At 39.4% G+C, this 26,364-nt stretch overlaps 1 protein-coding gene across 1 annotated transcript in view; it reads right to left on the reverse strand.

Moving 5' to 3' along the window:
- The window catches only part of mast4 (microtubule associated serine/threonine kinase family member 4), a 72,669-nt gene that overhangs the window by 37,714 nt on the left and 8,591 nt on the right, over nucleotides 1–26,364 (reverse strand). Inside the window, 3 exon segments of the mRNA XM_026353851.1 lie at nucleotides 625–656; nucleotides 18,268–18,398; nucleotides 22,433–22,586. Coding sequence (XP_026209636.1) covers nucleotides 625–656; nucleotides 18,268–18,398; nucleotides 22,433–22,586 — 317 coding nt within the window.

Raw genomic sequence — 26,364 nt, forward strand, 5'->3', positions numbered from 1 at the left:
ATAAACAGTGAATTTAACTGTTTTAAATGTCTTTACAGTGTGTTTCTTTATGTTGTTTCCCATCTCAAGGAGGAAAACATTTATATTACATCAGTGACGCTTTGAAATTCAGACTGATAACATTTGAGATCTGCACATGAACTCAAACTAAATGTTATTTGGTTTATTGCGAAGCTAATGTGCATCATTACAACATGTTTACCGACACTGACTGAAAGAGTCCAGCGATTTACCAAACGAGACAGAGCTATTGCAGAATATGTAAAACCCCAAATACGTTTTAATTTACAGAAATTTGCTAATAATTCAAACAATCTTCAAACTGATATGAGACCGGGAATACTGACATAATCTATTTTGTCACTTCATTTGTGATTAAGCAAATAAACAATGTGAAGCATGACACTTGTGTTTTCCTTGTCTGAATAAAAGTAAATATTTAATCCATTAACCTGTTTCTTAATTAGATTATTTTATGTGCTTGGGAAAACATCAATATTGTGATAGCAAACTTAACTACTTCACATTAACTGTTAAATATTATTATATTAAGAGTTTAATAAGCCGTTTGACAACTGGAGAATAAATATTATTACAGTATTCATATTAAACTTTTGTACTTACAAACTGCCTCTTCTAGGAAGACTCAGCTCTTTCTGTAAATGAAAAGAGAAGAATTATAATTTCAACCAAAAAACAAAAAACAAAACTGAAATGAAATTAAGGTATGAGCATAATACACTATAATGTTAATGGATGAAAATTAATTTAGATATTATTTAATGTTAAATGTCAGATATATGAATGTTAGTTTATTTCATACTAATTGATAAAAAAACAAATCACATCAAGAGTTTAACGTTTAAAATAAAGAAGGAGGAAATTAAGGTCTAAGTTTCCAGTAAAAAAAAATCCAGCTGTTCATTATTCTGTTGGATTCACAGCTTCACAAACAGCCAACAGATGGACGAGATCACAGAGCAGGTGTGAAACCGTTACATCGCATCACAGACAACTGGGCATCGAGTTTAAAGAGAGCATCTGAATTTAAAAAAATATTCACTTAAATCCCACAACAGCAGGAGTAAGTGAACATAAAAAATAAAGTGCAGAAGTTCATTCTGGCCTTTGGGAACAAATGTCTGATAAATAGAGTCAGATACAAATCAACTTCACAATATGTCAGTTAGATTTCTGATGTGTATGAACACTACAGTGCAGTAGAGTTACACAGAGGCCACAGTTTACTGTGTGTACTGAAAGCATCAACAATGGCCTCATTGATTTCGGAGGGATTATGCATTCTCACAGGCTTGTTACTTAAAGGATAATACCATTTGCAGACTTTTGCAGTATTGCACGGTACTTTGGAGCTATTGAAAATCTTTGACTCAGTATGTTAACACAATGTACAAGATCTTTAATCTTCAAAATTATTAATGCATGTTTATTGTGTACAGTTGGACAGGACCTCTCAGTGTCACACACTCATTAATGTGGATATATTCAAATAATCCTTCAAATAGAAAGGGAGAGGGCTTGTTGCAGGTCAATTAATAAAATGACAGTACAGAAATGACAGGATATGTGTGAGCTAACTTAGAAACAATGATCGATGAAGTCAAACTTTATTAACTCCATTAATATGCAGTTAATAAAACATTATTGCTTAAGCTTGCCTCCTCTGTCCCATTGACTTTGGCTGACTGGCACTAAATGAGTGCTCTTACGACTGCCTAAATCTTGGCACTTGCTTAAAGTTTTTTCACCACTTAACATCTTGAGCAATGTGTGAAGCCGTTACTGTATACGTGTAGTAGAGCGCGTCGTTAAGCTTCTTCACAGACACCAAATGTCACATTTTCATTAAAACGCTCCGAAGAGCCTCTCTCTGTGAAAACTGCCAGTAACAGATAAACAGTCGATGATCAGAGCACAAATGATGCTGCTGCAGCATCTGTTGATGTGGAAGTGCCACATGGACAACCGTGCAAGCCAACAACCAACATCAGCAAGTGACAGACAAGCACACTGTGTACAAACCACTTCATCCACTTTACACTTAACAGTACTGCTTGTTTAATTGAAGTAGTATCTTGTGAAGACGCTGACATCTTTTGTTTCAGTGCTGTGAGACAGAGTGTAACTCTCCAGCTTCCCCACTGGCCTCCTGCTGTAAAAGAGTGCTGATAAATAACCAGGATCTGTTTTGTTTTGTGATCACAAATCCCCCTGATTTGATCATTAGAGGTTTCTTTGTCCTGATAAGGGTGAGGTCGTTTGTTTGAAACGGTGCAGGACGCTGAGTTGATGCGTACAGGCTGCTCCAGTCAGCAGAAAAAGTGCTAAGCCCCGGTCTCCCTTTGCTATCAATTAGGGATTAATGTCTGGTTTCCCTTGCTGCCTACAGAAGACCAAGGGCACAGAGTTTCCTTGAGAGACATGACCGCAGCTCACGCTACACTAATTACCAGCAGGGAATGACTTATACTGATGGGATATCCACCAATCACAGCTCACCAAATCACAATAATAAAGACCTGTTTTTGAGAGTGGATCAGTTTTCAATATTGCAAAGAATAATTCACAAACAGCAACGGTGAGTTATTCTATGAAAATCTGCAGGCGACAAGCTAAAACATTTTTCTCCTCTCCCTTTATCAACGTGTCAGTGGGTTTCACCTCTTGGTTCATTATTCCTTACACACATATCTCTTGATGTGCTCAGCATCCGACTGGAGCCAGAGCAGTGCACCAATGTCATGGTCAGACAGTGTTTCTGACTCACACTGCTTCAATATCAACAGCACCAAGATCAGACCAGCGAGAGACTGTAACAGGACCTGTTCATGCAGCATCGTCTCTGCATGCTTCAATATAAACACTTTAAATCTATGAATTTTACTGTTTTGCATTTTTAGTCATAGACGTTAATACAGATTGTGAAGAGATTACAAATTTTCATATCATTTAAAAGAAAACCATGTTAGCAAAGGGGAGGCATTGTGCTACTAGAAAGTCTAAATAAATGTCTATACAGAGAGGGGTGTATTCACAGGTCGTAGAGGCTCACAGAGGAGCTGATGTGCACACTTCCCAAATCTCCACAGTGAGAGGTGACTGGTCCATGCTATAGTGGCGGATCGAAGTGCGAAGGAAAAGAAGAAGAAGAAGAAGAAGAAGAAATGGAAAGTAAGACAGGGCAGCTAGCTAATGGCTAAAATATTTGAATGAACTCTTCTAACCACAACTTGATCTATTTTACATCTGCAGTACAGAGTGGTTTGCAGACATGATGCTGCTCCTACCGGACACATATGCAAACATCTCAGAAAATTAACCTGTATACATTCAAACACAGCAGACAAAAGCATAATTGCTAAAGTTCAGATATCTATGTTTTTCAAATGCTTAACATTAATACAAGTGTTTACATTAACTGTCTGAAAGGCTGCAGAGCTGTCAAACGCTGACGGTAATTGAAAGATGCAGGATTTTCATGCAAACAAACTGGTGATGAAAGTAAACCTCATACATTTAATCATGTATTTATTCACTGGTGCTTTAGAAATAACATTCTGACATCATTAACCTGAAAGTGTTTATTGTTCCACAGGGTAAATGTCAATGAATGACTTCTAGCAACAGCATTTCATCTCCAAGACAGCACATCAAAGCTTTGGTGGTGCTCTTGTAAAAAGGCCTATGTGTAATGCTTCATTAATAATTCTCCTTGATGTATTTAGGATTTTCCTACATCTCAAGATCAAAAGTGTGCCTGGTTTTACTATAGATTGTTGGTGACTGGCAGGAAAATCCCTATTCTCACATTAAGTCATAATGTCATCAAATCCACACTTTGATTGACATCAGACTGAAGAGGTGAACACCCCCTATTGCATCTGGATGCTTGTTTAGTTTTTATTTGAACGCACCAATACGACCACTTACGAATGCAGTCCAGCTCTACTCGACTACTTTGTAATCAGAGGCGGTTCAGTTCTGGCCAAATTAATATAGCAGTCAGCAAATTGCAGCCCTGGGCTACATGTAATTTCAACTGCAAGGAAGACTGTGAGCAGACACACGCAGACATAAACATCTAAAATCAAGCTGAATGTTTTGTCTTTACAGTCTCTACAACGCTGCATGTAGGAACCCTGTAGTGGCTTTCATGGACCAGCAGAGGTTAATCGTTGTTTTCAATGATGAGTCTAGAGCTGAGCTGGTGGTGTGGTGCAAAAAGACGAATAAAACAGTTAAAGGTCACTGCATGTCTAAGAGTGGACATCAACATGTTGTTCTCGGCTTATTGGAGCACTCGAATGCATCAGGTGCCCTTTATATTTTTTCACCCATGTCTGCACATCAAGTGCAACTTTAGCGTAAAGGATTGTAGTCACTGATTCAGTTTCCTGCAGCAACATGTGGGTGATGAGAACAGCATCATGTCTGATCATTTAAACATGCTGCTCGGACAAACCCGAATATAAATCAGAATCATTAACTTACTGAACACAACATATGAAAACTGTACTTGACTTTGAATCAAGTTGTAAATGCTGTTTCTCCTCTGGTGGAGTTTCCAAGGAGAAACGATGACAGTATAGTAGTTGGTAGCTCGACAACCTCTGGTCTTTTACACAAATGCTGGAGTGGACCCACCCCGCCCGACACCTCTGATGAGGTTGATACAGGACAGCACTTTTGCATCACTATGTGACGCACAGGATTTGACCTTCTGATTGGCACCAAGCTCTTTGTCATTCTGTGGACTCTCCACATACTCGATGTGTTACACAGTGTGACTTTAAGGGAAACGTTGTGCAGCAGCTGATCAGATTCAAGTTCTTAATTTAAAGCTTTTCCACACTGTAAGCTAAATATCAAACTTCATCTTGATAATGAATGTGAAGAAGAGCATAAGCACATTTCTCACATTTATTAGATGAGCACTCTTTGGTAGTTTATCATAGCTTTAAAGTAAAAAAAGCACAGAGTGACCATGGCAACGATAAACAATGTTAATTAACTAAACATTGAATCGTAGTTTGATCCAATCTAAATGCTGCTTCAAGTGTGTAAGAAGGGTAAAAGACATCAATAAAGCGGGTTATCTGCTCTCAACACTTGTTTAGTACAGGAAGTAGACAGACTACACATCATTGGACTGATGGTAGATAATCTTAAAGTGCATTCAGAGTGTACATTTATAAAACAGCCAGTGATCTGAATTCTGATCATATAGAAACAACATGTAAGCAGCAGACTTGTATGAAGAATGACGACTGCATCAGAAAACCCAAATCTACTGTCTAAAGTAATGTTTTCCAGTATAATGCCCGGCTCACTCTGAAAGGTATTGATTTCTGCACCAGGTGGGGATTCAACAGCAAAGCACACAAACAGTGTTAGAAAGCTTAGCTGATTTAATCTGCTGGCATCCACACATTTCTCTTTGTAGCAGGATGTCAGGTGTCACAGATGCTTAGTCTGCTTGCTCGTCCAATGTTGTCACAGGGAAACAATTCATTACCAGATTAGCACTTGTAATTTGATAACTTCACTTTTTTAATGACACAGCGATGGAACCTAAAAGAATTAGGATCAATTATTGTGCTGCTCATGGTTCTTATTGTGTTTCAGTATAAATCCGGTGCACTTGTTTCCACTTTCTGTCACTAAAAGCCAAAACTCTCACTCAGTTTACTGTGTAATGTTCAGTCTCATGCAACAGGATGCAAAGCTTTTGAGCATCCTGTCCTAACCAACAGCCTTTCTTTAGGTCTGTGGTCACTAACTGGTGAACTCTGGTCGAAAGAGGCTAAATCATACGTGCATCAGGTATGAATGAGGAGTTTATCACATGTATGTGGGCAGTATTTGATCAGCAGAACACCCAAAACTTGAACTGCTGAAGCCTACTATGATTTCTACTCTGTTTTCAAAACACGTGATGATATGAATGTGTGGGATGGATGTAGGCTGCAACCGATTAGTGTTGGTGCAATGGGTGGGTGTGTGCAAGCTGTTTGTTGATTTGTCCTGTTAAAACTCAATGAAAATATCTGAATAATCACATGGGAACATATGAACATCACTGGGTGACATTTTAAAGCAGATATGATCCGACGCTGAAGTGAGGAATAAGAAAGTTAGAATCCACAAGCTACAAATAGATGTGAACAACAACTCACGTCAGTTTGCATCTTCAGACAACTCTTCCTCTCTCACTTCTCAGCGGTAGCTTCAAGTTGTGAACATTAATTATTGTAGGCTTCCTATTAAAGTTGACGTGCCCATCAAAAGTTGACATTGGTTTACATCACATCCTCTAAAAATGTGCTGTTTGTTCCTGTGGGATTTGATAACATATACAATTGTTTGCTGATGTATTCATGTTCATCTGTTTGCACATTCATTATTGTTGCACAATCTCTTGTTTACCACTGGTTGTTAATGAGGTTCTATTAGTCAAAATGCCAAATGTACTGTATCCTGGTTATTTATAGCATATAAGACACAGTAATCTAATTTCCATGTAATGATGCTTTCACTTAGTGTTTAATGTGGACTGATTTCAGTTGATGCTCAACAAAAGCAAATGACAGAAGTGGCAAACACAGAAGGAATGAACAGCTGGAGAACAAGAACAACAAACATTTTGTCAGTAGGTATTGTAAGGACATCATCAAATAAAAAACAGTGCCACAGACAGAGCCGGTACGTCACTAAAACATCATATGAGAGCAAGAAAACAATATCTCACAATGGAAAACAAGATTAACAAATGATGCACAATCCTCGAACTTCATCTATGTGCAGTAAGACATGGACAGGAGGCAAAACTATAACTCTACCTTGAGAAAACAGTGCAAGAGACCATTAGCCAACCATTAGTAGTTTGCCGCTCTCTCTCTATGTAATACAGATAAAAAACTGTTTAATTATCTTTAACATTAATCTGCTGCGAGAGCAACCAAGAGACAGCTCCAGGATCAACACCAGAGGCTGCTATCGTGCACATTTGTATGAGTATAACCAAGAGTTTTGTCTACTCTCATAAAATATCAATCACACTGACATCAACAACTAAATCTTCTGTAGTTTACAGAGGTTATACATTTATTTAAAACATTTAAAATTTGCAAATGACAGTCAACCGTGGATTTTTCAAGTGATTAAAACACTTGACAATGGAGTTTTTATTCTCATACATGTTCTGTTTTGTGATTATTCTTCCCCAAGGAGAACTTTGTCTTATAATGTGACCCTGTTAACAGAACCATTGACATGCAGCTGCAAAACTCCCCATTTTGCACAAGGACACTTCAGCAGAGAGGCTGCTTTCCTCCTCTAACAAATGAAAGGTTGTCTTATTCACAGAGAGCTATGGGGCTTCAGTAAAGAAGCAGTTTCGGTTGTCAAATCTGCACAAAAACAATATCTCAAGGACTACCTCTGATGGGAATGATTTTTACCTACTGTAGTTAATATGAATAGGATTTATAGTTCTAAAATAAAAAAAGTGGAAAAGTGTGGAAGTAGATGGCCATTCTCATGCTGCACAATCATGTTTTGTCAACTAGGCTGCATCACACCAGCTGGCTCACACCAATTCACACAAACGGCTCTTTGGAGACACACAATGTCTGGGTAGGTACCTTTTATTAGCAGTCTATGTTCGATGGATGTGTCAGAAGTACAGTAAAGCTTACAGTGCAATGCAGCATCTCCTGACAGGCTGCTCCTAATTAAGATGAAGGACGTGTGCAGCTGCTATAGGAATCATTAAATCCTATATAAATCCTACAAATTTTATATAATGAGGGAAGATTGTGGCTCTGACTTCAAACCTAGTGAGACTGAGACACAACCACAAAAGCCAAGCTAAAGGGACTCAGAATAGAGGTACACGTTATACATGAAAGTCTGTACGTTAGATTACACTTAAACACCTGCACGCATATTTGGACAGTATTAATTACATTTGTCAAATAAGACATTGACAACCTAACACTTATTTTACTTTTTGTACACAGGAAATAACAGAGGTCAGACAAACACCACACAAAACACACTGTCTGCTGACGAACTGCACAAATAAAGGATGGACGCATTATCTTACAGGAATGAAGGTAATTACTTTTAGAGAGAAACCAATTACAGAAGTGCACCACATCCCACTGCTAATGCTAATCCCATTCTAATTTAAATGTATAAAAAAGCAAAAGTAATTCAAGTAAAATGCAGGAAAGATATCGAGTATCCAAATGCTAGAATATTTATTAACGCATCCTACACGTACTTCACCTCTTTCAACTCCGCCTCGTATCAGTACGTTCCTTTAGTCCTCCAGACGCTGACATTCATTCTGAACTGAGCTGAACAACAATCTTTAGCTGCATTTTATTTAAAGAACGCATTAATGGGCCTGGTACTGCCAAACAATAACTCTCCTGCGTATTGTTGGTTTGTCTGTGGATGTTTTCGACATGTCTAAAAATAAATCCTGCACCCTGTCACATTCATTAGGAATCAAGAGGCACACTCTCATATTGTTCTTCATGATTGAAGATCAAGTAAAAGCAATGTGTCATATTTCTGACACAAATATGACTTCACTGAATATCGCATGAAATTCTTGTATTCTGATGCACAAATGTGCATTCGTTTATGGTCATTTTTATTTTCTTTTGGATATTTGTATGGACGCCTTGTTGAGTTAAACTCATGCATCTATGGTCAAATCAAAACTGCAGAAATATCTGAGGATGTTGGGCCATTTGGTCAATATGTTTACTAGCTTAGCTTAGCATAATAACTGGTAAACTGTTTCTGTAACGTTTGGATGGAGACAGGCTGTTTCCACTCTTTATGCTAAGCTAAGCTAATGAGTTGTTTGCTGTAGCTTTATATTTATCATATAAACTTAATCAAACTTGAAATTTGATTCAAGTCTCAGCAAGAAAGCGAATAATCACATTTCCCAAAAAGTTTAATGTCTTTAACAGATTAGATTAATAAACATAAAGAGGAAGGATTTCACTTAATATAGGTACAGGAAATAAAACAGGAGATACTGTGAGGCTTTAACAACCATATTTATTTTATACTATGAGGCCAAAAGCGCAGACACAGTCCGTAATGTAAATAGTCCAGTTCAAACCATCCTCACACATAAACAAGGTCCGACTGGAATGATGTCATCCCTTCCTGGCTTAAGAATGAATGGGAAATTGTGCAGCTCCGCTCATTTGCCTGACAAACTAACTTCCATGTTTCCTTTTGAGTGTGAAACTTTAGAGGTTGTGGCTGCCCAAACACAGGAGCAGCCGTTGTGTTTGGTTTAGCTGATGCACGTTAGGGCACATAAAGAAGTCTTGTGTGATAGAAAAGAGAGCACGGTAGGAGCCGGTGGTGTCCAGCAACGGAGCAGAGACATTAGGGCAACTGGGCACAAAATGACTGTTTGGAAGCTTTTGATAAACTCAATTACAAAAATGTTATTGGTTCTCCAGAGAAACCCATTAAAACCATAAAAAAAAAATCAAACAGCATAAATTAAATGTCAGCACTTCTGCTGTCTCATTTTCATAAAGATTCATAATCACAGAGGAACACATTGACACTGAACGTGTATGCATGAAAAGTCAAATATTACCAGCTTCTTTCTAGAAATGTGCTCGACAGCTACATAAATAAAACACCAACTAGCAAAACTTACATTTGTTTATTGTGAAATAAATAATGGAGCACAAAAGGCAGTTTTATCGGATTAATTCAGCAGCCATACGGCAGCCTAATTAAAACAAACAACACATACAACGGATCACAGGGAGTTTGTGATTCACAACACATGCAGTAGTTTGAGCTGAATTTTAAAAAGGTTTCTTTTGCAATATCTTTAAGTGGCTCAAAGCAGAGTTAGAAAATAATAAATCAAGTCAAATTTACAGTTTACTGTAACCACTACTGCACGGTTTGTTGGCTCAGCTGGAGGAAATGATTAATGTCAGAAAGGTCTTGGATTAACAATACAATAATATGATATGCAGTTTAAAATCCAAGCAATTTCATATTACAGAACACCCTGCCCCTCCTTTCCACTTTCATTTACATTTGATGTAGTGGCAGCATGATGGCAGCAATGATTTGATTAAGTGCATCATTTGTTATGACCTGAACTGAGCCTACACCTCAATCAAAAATTCAGACAAAGAAAAAAAAGCCTAAGTGGGCACTCGATTATCATAAAAAGTCAATAAAGCTTAAGAAAGCCCTTCACACTTCACACAGCAATCAATCTTGTTCCACAAATGCACAGCTCTCATTTCCCCTGCAGGCAGCTAGCACCAATGATTTGAGACAGTTTAAAAAGTAAGGACAACTCAACATGTCCTAATCTGCACAGAGAAGCAAAGTGCGAGATCTGCAGCCTGATTTCCATCAACTGTTAAATATTCTAATTATCCTCTTTAACAGAAATGAAAAACTGTCAGCACAGTTCCCCTCACTCGCAGGACACAAGCACACAAACAGCAGAGCCAAGACGTTGCTCACTGTGTGTTAAAACAAAAAGGTCAATAAAGTAAAGAGTGAACCAACGCAGGAGCCTGGAAAACCACACACACGTAGATACGGTACAAAGTCATCCTATGAGAGCTGCACACGCAGCACAGGCTTCTCTGGTTGCCTACCTGTAGCCCTCGTCTCCTCAGAATGCTGGACTCGTCCATGGTACAGAGACCCGACTTATCATGCCTCCTTACCGGTGAATAGCCATGCTGCACTGCCTTGCTCCAGCCTCCTGCTCCCTCTCTCCTCCCTCCTCCCTCAGGCTAAATCTGATCTTAGCAGCTGCTAAACACTTCGATCAGAACTTATCTGATTGGAGGGGGGCAGTCAGCTGACACCTCATGTTGTTCCTCTCCTCTGTAACTTCAGGAGTGAAGGAGAGAGATGGACAGAGAGAGAGTGAGTGAGTGAGTAAGAGAGAGAGTGGGAGGATCAGAGAGAAGGAGGAAGACAGGCAGTTCTAATTTAGCGTAGCAACGGGCGGGGGTGAGTAGGAGGTGTGGTGTGGGGTACCGGGGACAAGTGGGAGCCCCAAGACTCATTTCTTTGTGCTGCCACGCTTTTCAGGCACCCGAGGTGACCATGAAAATGAGAGGATATCCTTCCCAGCATTGTTCTGCCTCAACCTCAACAATGAATCTGGCATCCTTCCTGCAGCAGGCTGGCCTCTAATACATTCAATGAGTCGCATAAAGAACGTAAAATGCACACCTGAAGTTCAGGTTAGTGAAACATGATGACTAAGACAGAAGGGGGAAGACGGGGCATTGTGTATGGAAGCCATGCGGACTGTTAAAGTACTTTTCACTGACGACCTTCAACCTTCAAAACTGCTTTGCGCCAGTTTGACCATAGGAAGCGTTTCCTTCATTCCAAAACACCCAGTACTGAATCATTATCATGCTGAAATCGACCGCACTTCCCTGGAAAACCCTGTTATGTATACAAGAGTATAACCTTTCTCAATTTCCGACAATTTCATGCGCCGCTTCGGGTTCTTAAAGCTGCACACGGAGAAGAGTTTCGAGACAGTCAGCGAGTGACCACAGATCTTCACACTCACTAACTCGATGTCCCCACACCCTCCTGCATTATTGGCATTTGGAAAATAAATAGTTTCCAATGTCGTGCTGCTGCCAATTCTATCCAGCAATTTCACATTCTGTTTCCGTCTGTGTTTTTCATTGCCCCCCCCCCCCCGTCCTCCAAACTTTGTCTTTTTTCACTCTTTCTCACACATTTCTATTCACTGTGGTACTCCTCTGTGAATATTAAGTGGGGCCCTTCCATTCTCCTCATCTCCAGTCAAGCTCAAATGATTTCTCTTAGAGAGTATGGCCGGGAATGACAGCTAGCCACTACAGCCGGTGGAGTAGGTGCACAGGACTGTCAGATAGGTGACCACTACGTCAACTTTCCCCCTTTCTGAAACCTGAGACGACGTCATTTGTGCTGCTGTGCTGATAAGAAAGCAGAGAGTAGAAACCTCAGGTCTGCGCCTGGGTAATCAGCCTGTTTTTGAATAAACCCCCTAAAACCTCAGAGGACGAGGATTACAGTAGTCAACTTTTTCAGCTTGAACACCGCCCGGCAGATTACCTGAGGGAATTCAAGAATCCTGTTATGTTCAACCGACTAGTTTCAGGCCAATGCTCAGTCTGTGTATGTTTAAACGAACAATTAAGAAAAGTCCACACTGGACTAATAATGAAGACAAGACACTGCAGGAAGACAAGGGAAGGGTCATTAGTCTTATTCAATAGCCACAGATACTATCTACATCAAATGTAAGTCATTTATTAATGTAGAATACCAAATATCAGTGTGTTCAAGAATCTTAAATATGTGGATTAGCTGTTTCTCTCCCTTATTGTTTGGTTTTGGACTGTTTGATGGACAAAAAAGGTGATTTGACAACATTATGTTTGTCTAAACAAAGCACAGTAAAAATAATTGCCTTGTTATGTGTTCTTCTAGTGAAGTAGAGAGTAAACAATCACATATAAAGCTGCTTTAAGGTGAATTTGGGAGGCAGCCGTGAACGTTTGTGCCACTAGCCCTGGAGCAGAGCCGCAGAATAGCCTCTGGTAAAAGTCCAGGGGTTGTCTGTGACTCATTTCCTCCTGGCAGGTGGGCAACTGAGGTTGTTTCCTCTGCCTCAGGAGAAAAAAGGGAGAGCTGGCTCTGAAAGCATGCAGAGAGTGCTGATTGAGTGACCCACAGCCTCTGCTCTGCCTGAGCTTATCAGACCAAGAGGCAACCTGCAGATGTAAGGCAGGCAGAGGAGGGACACGGCCTGTGAAGAGAGCGCTACGGAAAGAAAGAGTCAATTCCCTTCATACAAAGCAGAGCAAAGAATCCATCTGTCCAAAGCTAAAGCAGTAAGAATATCCAGCCATGATAAAACCCTGTAGAGCCAACTGCTCCATGGATAAGGCCAGACTTTAACCTTGACAACAAACGCAAAGACAGTCACCAAGAAAAACCAATAGCTGCAGCAATGCATCAATCTCAATTCCCCTATGGTTTTTCAATTTTGAATAAACTGGAATAACCATGTAAATGTATGCATTCATAAGATTAAAATGATGTCAGCTTGAGTCCACATGGATAATCCAATTTCCTCAGTTTCAAAAAAAAAAAAAAAAAAAATCACACTGTCACATTTAAATCTCAGAACACAGAAAACTGTATCTCATACAGAGCAGATGACAGCAGCTGAACATTTCGACTGCAACTACTTTATCTAGAGTGACAGATTCATTTCTATCACATCCAGATGTTTAAAGCTACACAAAGCACGTTTTTTTAATTTTGGGATGTGTAATATCCATATTTTTCCAAAGCTAATCAAATGTAAAATGAAGATGAAAACGCATCAGAAACATGACAGTAAATGTTTCACAGTGAATCAAGACAGTATTACGTTTCCTCTAATCTCTAATAACTGAATAACGCTCCCTGCTGTGACAATGTTCACGGTAAGGGTGGAGAACCAATAAATCTTTAATTATTTCTTTCTCTAGTTTGTAAATTTGTACATTGACTGTGTCATTAATTGGTTTATAATCACAGTAATACATGTTGTGGTTAATTAGGTAAACCTATTTCTGTAAAATTTAGGAATGAGGTCTTAATAAAGTAATAAAAACTTAAATTAACGAACACTCACACACAAAAACACACAAGTGTTTTTTGGGCATCGTGGTTCTAAGTCGGTTAAAGTGACACCAAAAGGTCACAAAGGGAAAACAAATACCTGTAACTAGGGCTGTGTGAGGATGATAAACCATCCCTGCATCTATTGTTTCAAGTTATGCCCTATTGTTTATTTTGTTGTACCACAAATCACTCTTTACAGTAATATTTTTTTGCTTCTGCTCGGCACGGACACAGGCAAGAACACGAACACGGCCATTTTAGACAGGAGACAAGATTATGAACAGCAAAGAGAAGCAGGTTGTACCTACAATTCAAGAGCTGACATGGACCAGATAAAGGTTACAAGAGGCTTTGGCCCGTCGCTCTGTACATAACAAAGAATAACAAAAATGGAAGGAGATACTGGTTCCCATCGCAGCTTACGTCTGCACACATGGACTCAATTTACATCGGAAAACAGGGGTTGGTGCCAACACTCAATGTGTATTGTCTGGATATGAAATTACTCATATCAGGATCCTGTTACCAAACCTAAAGACATATTGTTTAATCCATGCAGGAGCCACAGAACAAAGACACCACAGACAAATGGATCAATATGAATCTTGGTAACTTATATACCACTGTCTTGTTTTTGTGGGCAGGTGTCTACTCAGGTACTACTGGTATTTAGCATGAGAGGTTAGCTGATGTTAAAAAACTGACAGTTTGTAAGGTGGTGATTGTTAAAACATTATGGTTCTTACGACCAAACCACTCCACCTTATGTCCGTCCACATGAGTTCCTCCCTTTGCAACAACAAACTGCTCCAACAACAATGATATCAGCAAAGGACATCACCGACTACAATTATGAGGGAGAATGAGAGTCCACAAAGGCACAACATCAGGATTATGACAGTCTTATCTCCATATCACCCCAGAACTGAAGTATTGATTTTCTGCCAGAGAGCATCACAGTCAAGAGAGATATGCCACGCTAGTGAAAGACCCATGCACACCCGGGGGCATGATGGAGGCGCACAGAGGAGGAAAAGAGGCAAAAAGCAATAACAGGAGTCCTGTGAGGCAGAGGAGGGCAAAGCGTGGCCGACAGAACCAGAGGAGTCTAAAGCAGACAACTGAAAGACTGAAGCATAAATAATACTCTGAGGTGGTTCAGCAACTACTAAACAATATTAAAGAGGCACTCGCTTTAATATGGATTGATTTAATCTACATAAATGCTTAGTAAAAAGGAAACCATTTTGATACCTAAGGCTCTAGGAATTGTTCAAAAGTTCCTGACTCTGGTTTATAAAGAAAGACAATCAATAAATTGGTAATCGGTCATTACTAGACGCTCTACACTTAAATTTAACAGACTATAAAGACTGTAAAAAACAGTAAGAACAGTAAACGGGCAGCTGTTACTACTATGATCGCAGGAGTAATTCATCGATTGTGGTGCTTTCCTGTCACAAAAAGATGAAAACTAAACTTTTATTCTTTTTGTAATTTAAGTATAATTAAGAAAAAGCATTTCTCTTCAGCACACAGACATCATTTACACGACATGCTCTGTAAACACCCAGCTACATGGGCGCTTTTCTGGGTTTGGGCCTGGAGAAAACAAGAACTCGAGGTACATTTCTTTAAGTGTATTATTTGTAATGCATGTTTATTGTTCGTATGTATCTTCGTATTTTGCTATTAAGGTGCTTTGCTGAAGGTTGTTGCTGCAATATCCTCAGAAAAATTCATGTCAATGTTTGCTGGTTTGTAAATAAGGATGCTTAAACACACAAAGCTTGAATCTAAACGGAGTTTCATTTAAAATTGGCCACTTAAAATGAAATGGTAAACATATTCACCATCCAATTAAGTCTCCTCAGACATGGATATACTCGCCAAATCAGACTGTGATTAGAATTGACAACAGTCTCACGCCTGGCGCTCTAGCAGCAGCAGCAGTCTGTATGCTGGCAGCTCTCCATTTAACTATTGTCACTATAGTCAGGGACTGATGCACTTCCCAGTAATAAAACCACCACAACTGTGTCTGTGTAACTGACAGTCTTCACCTTTGCTAGCTTTAAGTACATTGTGCTATTGTAATGCACAGTAACTCCTCCAAACAGTGACCAAGATGTTCTAATTGAGGATATAAACAATGTATGTCTCTTCAGCTCATCGTGTTTTCTAATCTCGTTCTGAGGTCAGGATAATACAGTGGGTGCACATGAACCTAGAGGTGTCGGCGACTACAGTTGTGATGTAGTAACACATCAGCCATTCAGCTTGTGTCTACACAAGGCAGCATCTGAGCTGCAGTTCGCAGCATTTAATTTTCTCATGTCGCTAGCAGAGTCACCAGGGGCATGCAACATTGTCGAGAATAAGAATAGAAATATGACTGAGGTGCAGAAACATAACAAATGATCCAAAAAGATGTCTGATTGCATATACAGTAGTATACCCTATGTACAGTATTAGATATGCTGCGTGTGTCCTGACAATGTCAACAAAAACTGGAAATGATATATTCAAAAGGTAGGACTGCACCTACAGCAGACTATGGGCAACCAAGAGTGTGTAGATTATACAGAGGTGAAGATCATTTTTAGGGCCTAAGGTTTGTATTAGTTAAATACTGTATCTAACAAAACGCAGTATTACAGTGACACTATATTACAGTTCTGCGGAAACTACTTTAATAACGGCTCTTTAGTCTTTTTTGAAGATGGAGTGTGCAGGATGGCAGATGTTAGACGGGCCAAATGCCTTTCTTAAGCGACAGGCTCTATTTCCAACGTTTTTCTTTGAAGTCAACTACACACTCGGATGAATAACGAATGTGTCAGGCTCCTGGGTCCCCATGATTTCCCAACCTCACCTGAGAGATAAGTGTGGTCTTCTTCATTAAGTTTTTGACTGAATCGGGGCTCCGAGTGCCACAGGTGCACTTTTATATTAGTTAACCCATATTGTGAAGGTGACCTGACACATGTTATAAGGAAATGCATTACTAGATAGTTTCTTCATCCCCGAGTAGGTGCAGAAATTTTATGTGGCTGATATAAACCCACCATTCCTCTTACTGAAAAGTGTTGTAATCACTGGCAAGTAGAATAAATGGAGACATGGAAAAGAACATTATTATAAAACACAGCATCTTAACAGTCTTGCAAAGTCAATGTTAAAGATTAATTCAGGCCATCAAGGTGTTAAACTTTAAATCGAATCAACACATCATGTGGAGAACTTGGAGGACCACTGGAGGACAATTATACTCCAGGAAATCCTGTATTAATTCACTCTGCAGGGCAGAGTAACCATAGGGAATAATTTGAGGCTTTTACAAGCACAAGGATACATGCATTCAATTCCAGATACTGAAAAAGCACTAGCGCCCCCCAGTGTAAGGAATGAGTTTTCTACAAAGCAGCAGTGAGATTTAAGGGTGAACTAAAGTTAAACTAATATTTTAAATAGATTCTTAATCTGGATCCCAATCTGTGGTAGTGGCGTTATGCAGCTACTGTAAACAAGGTGTCATGAGACATCTGAGGAATACAGTTCCTCCCCCACCGGTTTAAGTTACAGTGTTTTTCTGGGTCGACCCGCTCAGATTACTAATAGTGTGAGTGTCATTTACCCAAAATACACACATTCATTCTAAAAGTACACACACACATACATAGCGATTCATGCTTTCTATTACATTAACCTTTTCTCTGACCCCCACCACACAGGCTGGGGATGACCCATAGCATCACAACATTGGATTAACCTCTGCCTTTGATTGCATCTCGCTCTCCAGACAACAAAATCACGATGGAGCAGATCAGGGTTTCTATCAGTGACATCTGCAAGAAGAGAGCAGGGGCGCGCTGAAGGTCACCTCCATAGTCATGATGTCATTCAGTCACAAAGGACTGAAACTAAGGCTGAAGCTGCACGGTTGGAAACGTGTTTTTGTGTTTATTACTTTATTATTGTGGAGACATGCGAGCACTGATGTTGTGTGGCATGCCATGTTCTGTATCCATAGCAATAAATGCATTTAGAAAGTGGTTTTCAAAACAATGCAGCAAAGTGCTTTTGTAAATCTGCAGCAGTGATGGATGAGAGGCATTAACACAACATGCAGGCCATTCATTAAACCAGAGGTCAGTCACAATAAACCACTTAGAAATAAGGCCGGTAGAACTGGAGTCACTGTACCTGAATGAAAATGTTTGAAAATGACTGTTGTTTTATTAATGTTATTTTATTTACATGCTCAAAGATCTTAAATTGAACATTATTTTCCTGCTGTTTGTAAAAACATCTCAGACGTGCATGTGAGCAGTTCGTCAGGGTGTCGCTGTTGTAATAATATACAGTATAAGGTTCACCACCTTATGTCTGCATAAACATACATCATCTATTTTCAGGAGGATCTGAGCAGAGATTCATTTACATTGACAGGGAAGACTCTGCTCCAAGGATAAAGTAATATCATGCAGAATATTGCAGTAGGGTCATAGTGCAGGAAGTACTCACCAGGCTGGAGGTGAGGGAAGGGTCTGACTTTCCGAGATTCAGGGAACGCATTCGAACCAGGTTAGAGATCTCAGATGGTGGCTGCCATCCCGGCTGTGTCTGCTGGCTGGTGGGTAACAGCAGGTACTTCCCTGTAGAGCAATAACAGGAGGAGGTTCAGTAGCTTTAAGTATTTCTACACAAGCACTTCATCGCCCAGAAGTACAATTTGGACACATTTTGCAGCTGATGTTTATTCTTAACTTCTTTTCTGTCCCATTAATTATCTCACAACCTCTCAGATTTGTCTTGTGACCCTCAGGGGTCAGACACCACAGCTGGGAATCACTGGACTAAAATACTTAAACAGTTTTACATGAATCCATTTGTACTTTATCCGCCTCTGTGCAGTCATCAACGTGTTTTGTGATATTCAACTACCATACTCCACCATCCATGACCCATATTAAGAGGTAGTAAATAGGGCAACAGTATATGTTAAAGACCAGTAACATAAGACGGCTGCCTTTAGTAGAAGTGTGACGTTGACCTTGACCTTTTGAAGTCAGGCTGGATGACAGATGGATTAAATTAGGCAGACAGTGGAAAAGCCCATTAAGAGATCACAGACAGTCCCAACATTACATAACAGCAGCACCAACAGGTCTGACACTCTGAAGGGAAGGGAATAAATTTACTTAGAGGTTTTAACAACATGAATTCTTCGTAGCATTCCCCACATTCAATTTCCAGAGCTGACAGCTAGATGGCACTCAGTGCTGCTTCTATCCCTCATCCACTTTCATCTACTTCACCCTCCTTATCCAAAGACTTCACCGAGGCGAGACACATTAATATACAACTCAAACAGCCTCAGTATTTGGATTAGCAGATTTTATTTTACCTCTGGAACTCTGTGAATTGATAAATCATTCATAGCTTTGTTTTCATCTTTAATCCACCTGTGTATATATTTCCACTTCCTGTTTAAGTAAAGCCTCGAGGAGACAGAGATGAGGATCAACAATCCTGCCACAGAAAGGGAAGACAAGTAGACACTGCTCCACACACATATATGGCCTAAAGCTGGTTTCTCTATTCAGCAGATGTGTTTGGCTTTCAGAAACTACAGAGGGCAGGTTTATAAATTCACTACCCAGCTAATACTGTAATATGGGTTTATTATAGGTGGATCTTTTCTACAATGTTAATGTGAAGTGCATGAGAGTAATGGCATGATGCCATTATATTTTGCCCAAATTAAATCAGTAACAAATCATTTATCCATCCTGCCAACATCATTTTGTTGACTCACAACAACTCATACAGCCGAGTCAGTCTCAATTTTGCTTGTTACCGTTATCGTGGTCTCACATTTGTTGCCATCTTTCTTTCAGTTACTTTGCATATCTCGATATTCATCCTTGAGGACAACCTCACATTTGTTTTTGGGGGACACAAACTAAACCACATGCCTGTTTTCCCTGACAGATATGCAAGTATTCCTTTTCTAACTATATGTTCGTGATGTGATAAGCATCAGCTTTAATAACATATACAGTGACACCGGCTACAGCCCTATACAGTTCAATAAAGTTATATTCACACTACCACCTGGCGACCTGGGGATTTAAGATGCTGACTGACAACTGTTTCAGTCCAGCAGGGAATCTTTTATTGCATTTCATTCTCTATATTTCTCTTCTCTCATTTCCTGTTATCTTCCTACTGTCAATTCTCAACGGCACAAAGGGTCCTTAAAACAAAATAAAAGGTTCAAAGCCACCATTCTGTGGTTTAACACGCTATAGATAAAGAGCCAAACACCTCACATCACTGCTGAACACTTTGTAAAGCACAGTAATGTGTTTTAGACTTTTAGTCTACTGTTTTCCTTTTGGTCCACTCCCATACGAGAGTCAATTTGCAGACTTTGACACTTGCTTGTAATAGGAAATCCCTCACAGTGGACGTGTGCCTGTCTGCCAACGTCTGCTTTGTTTTCACGTGATAAATATAGTGGCTGTCATACTGCACTGGTCATTTAAGCCACAAGTTTTGTCTTCTTTTTTACTTCTTTGCTGATGATACACATTACAGAAAAAGCAAAAACAGCATTGAACCACTTGTTTTTTCCACTGCAGACAAAATTATAGGGCTCCGTTTTGGAGCTAAGCAAACATCTCTACATAATTTACTGTGCATTTGTATACAGTAAGCAGTTAAAATTATACATTTCTGTCTGCCGTGTTACAGATATTGTCCCAGTAATGCTGTGATCACTGCAGGGAGGAGAATATAAAGTGAGCTTAAACAGGATGAGGTGGGAAAATCATAGTCCTTCCTTCCTAACTAGCAAATGTTTTCCTCACTAGAGCCCATCACATCCCGGCAAAAAGGAAGTCTCTCATCAGACACCAGTCAACACTTTTCTTTTCTTTTCTTTTTTTTACTTCAGCTCAGGCATTTTCAATGACAGTTCATGCAGTTCCCAACCTTGTGCAGATGCCCCTGAACACCCCTCTTGCATAAACCAAATAATCAGAATTGTGAAACATCAACACACTTGCACTGGTCTGCTGAGCTTTTCTCACAGAGGATTTTCATTCCAACATCAAGATTAGATTGTACTAGTCTTAGGATATGCATCAAGTTTTATTTCCTCAAAACAATTTCAAAGCCTCGGGTAGAATATACTGTATTCATCTAGCATACAGACAGTCTGACAGTCTACAGCATACAGTGGTTATACTGTTATACTGAAAGTCAAATCACTAACTCAAATTAGAAACACAGACATCGCAATCGATCAGTGAAAGTTTCAGTTTAATGTTTGTCCATCCATCATGTTTTTATGTAGAGCGGTTAGTGAGGGAAATGCATTGATTCAAAGCTGACCCTGATGAAAACACAGTCTTACACCGCCTGTGAAAAGGTCAACATTTTAATCAGTGACATAAAAGCCCTCAGTAAACACCTCACAATGATGGCTGAGCTGTTCAAAGCCATAAAACAGACCAGGAGCCTGAGGTTTCCCAGCTTTCTGAATGGAAGCAAACAAAGCTGCAGCCAAAACAGAAAAACCGTTTATGTGCAGTTGCCCAGGGGGGAAATATACGAGTCAGACGCCCTTTCATCTATCCAGAGGCTGAGTTCTTGAGAAATAACATAGTAAACTGACTAACTAGTCTGATGCTGTATGTTGTACTCTCAATCTCAGGACTTGCTACCGACCGACCTAAACCACAAAACCTGGCACCTACAACTACAAAGAGCCTTCTGCTGACTTGACACATTTCTGATTAATACTACATGAACACTGTATATTTCATTGTGGGAACAAACGGTCCTACTGACTGTAAACAAATTAAGTAATAAGCTCGTTAGCTAATGCATTCTTCCTTTTATGCAGACTCCAAGTGGGGTTTTAGCAAGACCAAACCTAATGGACATTTCCAACAACAAACCACACCAAGCCTTTGTAATCTATAGATCACCCACAGGCAAACACCGAGTGGTAATGCATGTACAGATACACATGAAATCCTGCATGCCTTTATTGCACTGCTAAGGTGACTGTAGAGATCTCTAAAACAATCTGCATGTCTGGATATGCATAAAAGTAGCAAAACATGTTTGATTAGGATAAATGGGTCCGCTGTTTTATTTTTATCCCTCTCTGGTCGACCAATACAAATAAATCTACAAGCTGTGGCAAACACAAGAAACTAAATGTAAAAGTGAGCGTGAGGAGGGAGGGGAGATGGATTATGTGGTCTGATGAGGAACTTGTTTGTTTTGGTTACCGTGCACAGTATATACTGTATGTGTGGCTGCTATATTACGAAAGCTAATATGTTTAACACACGTCGACATCTCGAATGGACTCAAATACGTAATGAGTCAAATATCGGACACATCTCAACTAGCTTGTGTGTTAAAAAGCATTTTGAACTGTGGCCAGGAAAAGCCCATATGCAAGGAAGCTCTAATTTCATACATATATCATGTGTTAGCCAACTATCATTAGCAACTGCAGATAAATAAAGTCCAGGTCTTCCTCGAAACCAACATTAATATGTACGAATAAGGTGGTTTGGTATCAATTTCTTTTAAACATGTCAATCAGCTGGTCTAAAATACTTGTGAGAACCCAACATGGGAAGGCCATAAATAAATTGGCTACCTGTGAGACCACCTCCGAGGCTCCTTCTTCGAATGTGTTTTCCATCCTCACTGAGGTGTAGCTTAAACTTGAGGGCAGGACTTAATCCATAGGTCAACTCTGGGTTACTGGACTTCCTGAAGGACACGGAGGGAGGGTAGAGGATGTTGTCCAACTAATGGAAAAGAAAGGAAATAAGATTTTATGTTACTTACTGAGCTAGAACCATATAAGGATGTCATCCATATTCCAAATAAAAATAGCCCAGTTTGTTCGACATTTATTTGCTTGTGAAGATTTGTATGTAGCTACAACGCAGCTGTGCAAGACTATGAAAGTGAGTTACGTTCCAGATCTTTGAGGAGCATTGAACAAAAACAGCTGGAAAGGACTAAGAAACCAATTGTTAAAAGGTTTTTTATATAACAATGAGAAACATTTATACCAACAACAAAGGAACCTAAATTAATCACTTGTGTCTGCATGAATTTGCAAATGTGAATATAAGTCAAAGTCTACGGAAACAAATACAGAAGAACCTTGATCAACATCTGAAATCATCTGAAAGGGAGATTCCCAGGGTGTTCTCCAACATGCGGTCATGCACACCGCTTAGCACAAAACCTAGTTTACGAATCAGTTTCTCAATCGAAGTTGTGTAATGTTTCCGCTCCCATGGCAGGTTGCAGGATTTGAAGAAATAACATGTTGGTTAGTCGTATTCAGTACTTGGTTAAAACATACATTTGTTTTTACTGTTTTGCAACTTCCTAAATGACACACCACAACACATGACACCAGTCCATTGTATTCTCATCAAGAAGATTGAAACTGGGTACAGAACAATGTCAGGTGGTGTCAGGAAGAGGCCCTCCCTAAAGAGGGAAAGATACACATGACTCAGTATTACATGGAAAGAAATACCTTCTTCTTAGTGAGATTGTTCATGATCCTAGTGCCATCATGACAATTAAAAGTAATCATTTCTTTAGGGTGGTTGGACAAATGTTAGGGAAGTGTGATCCAGTCCAAACTAATGCAAATGTTCCTTCTGAAATCAAATGTTTTATGCAGTAAAGTACCTCAGTCCTCAGCACTGCAGAGGTATTACAGTACACAGACGCATTTCATGTAGGACTAATGGTTTTGGTGTACTGTATGTACTCATGGGAGAATAAACATGATCAGGCACGAAGTTTGGGAGGTGCAGTTACTGAGGGAAGGGTGCATTTATTCCACTTTTTCTTGCAGTCCTTCCTTCTGTATGAGCTTTTTGAGTGGAAGAATTATTGCAGTAATCTCTTGAAATCTTCAAATATAAATTACATATTGAAAATTTACTTTTGAAATATAAATAATTACTAATTATCTGCCCACAGTGTATTTTCCATAGCTGTGTACACAACATAATAATAATTATTTGCATAATGAAGTTGTATATCTTAGTTCTGGATTTGGCTTCACCACTTACACAATAATTCATTTCCAAGTTGGTTTGTTAAACTCTTGCTTAACTCATCAAATCTTAGCTGCATCAAACAGATGATTCATAGGTTGCACCATTAAAATCTAATGGCTGTTAGACCATCTGTAGCATGCAACCAAAAGCAATGAACTATGTAGACAGGCGGTCGTTTGAATCACAAACTGACACATAAAACAAAAGTTGTGACAGCTTCATGAAAAAATAAGTGAAATTTTTGGATGAAAGTTCACAGTCCAACATGTAGATTTTGATGTTTAGGGCCACTTACACTTGGCAGGTTATCTATGTCAATATTTATCTCTCAGTATAAGCTACACTGTGTAATGCACCACATTTAATATCAGAAATCCCCACTGAACCTAAAAACAGCTGCTGCAACGGCTCCAGGTGTTAATCGCAATGAAATAGAGAGAATGGAGAGACGATTATGTAATTTAAAAGCAATGCATCTATAAGCAGCTTAGAAATATGCTGTGAGACAGTCAATAATGATCCTGTCCCATTGTTTAGAGTCAGAAGCATCTGGCTCCAAACAAACTTACTGCAGACTGGTCGTTGTGACCTCGACATGGTGGATGTACTGTAAGGAAGGTGACGGAGGCCTGTGGCTCTGTTAAATGACTGCTGAGCTGTCACATGGAGGATTTCTACATCAAAAAAGGAAGTTTGCTCATTTTCTAGAAGTACTGTGTTACTCAATATACTGCAGTCGTCTTATTTCCCTCAAGGCTGTTTAAAAAAAAGTATTTTCAGTGTTTTCATTAAGACCATCTGTGTTTGAATCACTGAAGGACAGTAACACTGACATAAGGCTTTAGAAGTAAGGGAATCTTATTTCTTTTCTGTTTCTATGGTTATTTCACAGCAGATTTCAACACATAAGGAAGTACGATGATCAGATATCATTAACTTGCTATCTGAGCACAATATTTTTAGCCTGACATTTCATTTACTTCACTGTGCAAATATGCAATAAATCAATAGTTGATACTTCATGAAAAACTGGGCCAAACGTGGAGCAGTAAATGTTACACTATACTATAAATGATACATTCGTACTATTTATGGCCACATTAAAAAAAGATTTATTTATACATCTACACAATTCTGCAAATATTTTCTAAACATGTTATAAATAACTGAACCATTTACTTCACGTTCTGCAGTTTGATACAGATTAGTTCAAAACAGCTCAACTAACAGTAAAATCCTGCATTTACATTAATGCATGATACATTTTCAATGCAGGTCTGTTACGTGTAACAGTACTTTTACACCTAACTGATAATCATAACAATAACAGTGCAGTAATATGTAGTGTGAAACCGTGACATTTTCTTAGATTGTTATCATAACAGGAAAATCTCACAGCGTTGCAACCTTTTAATGCACAAGCAAACTCGATCGTATCAGCCTTAAAATCATCAGTTATTAAAGATGATCTGTCATTTCAATGTGTATAAGACCATATGACAGTCACACAGTGCTAAGGATAATAAACTTTCTGCTGGTCCAGAACATCTGCATTGATTTTAAGAATGGGTGTAAGTAATCCCTTCAAATTCCTATTTGATTACACCAAAAATACTGCAGTAAGCCAACAGCTAGCTCTCTGTGCACAGTGGGTTACACACACTTTCTCTCTGCAGATTTGGCAGCAGCCAGTGCCCTTTCACCTACCATAGCTTTCTTCCTGCAGCAGAGCTTCTGGAAGCAAGATCAAACTTGACTTGCCCCTCCTTCCTCCATCCTCTTTTCCACCCCCAGCTCCACACACAAGTGGACAGTACCAACAAGCCTTTGTTGTCAAAACAACAAGCAGAAAGCAAATAAGCGAAACAAAGAAGACGGACTGCAGGCCACGCAAAATCCGCTTGTTTACTATCTGAGAGATAAGGCAGTGTAAACCCAGACAGCCAGAGGTTTTATTTACTATACATCAGCATGTGTGCACTTCTTTTCTGTCACACCATCATGATTTCTGTTGAGCATACTGAAGGTAAAACCAAACATCCTTTTCACTGTGATGGAACATGAGATTGTACAATCTGACATCCTGGTACCCCTGCAGTATCATGTTAACCACATACCTCAGCTTTTATCTAAACGCCCCCCTTTGCTCTCTCTTAAAATGCATAAAGTAACTGTGTTTTTGCACTTTTTAGAGCTTTCTGCATAGAAACAGCTGCTTGACGTGACAGAAAATGATAGAGGGCACTGAGAGGGAATACAACAGTGAGATCGAGGGGCAAGCAGCTAAACAGTGAACATATTATGGCTAAGACTGATAGCACAGTAGCACAGCAAACAAACCACATTTTCTGCTGCTGTCGACCTCACTAGCACTACAAAGAGTAGATGCTCTGCAGGCAGGGACAGACAGTGGGCTACAAAGACATTCTTTCTATATCGGTATATATACATAAGCGTACACAGCAACCCAAACAAACAGACAGAGCAGCAGGAA

The sequence above is a fragment of the Anabas testudineus genome, chromosome 12 (assembly GCF_900324465.2).
Source record: "Anabas testudineus chromosome 12, fAnaTes1.2, whole genome shotgun sequence".
NCBI classification, from domain to species: Eukaryota; Metazoa; Chordata; class Actinopteri; order Anabantiformes; family Anabantidae; genus Anabas; species Anabas testudineus.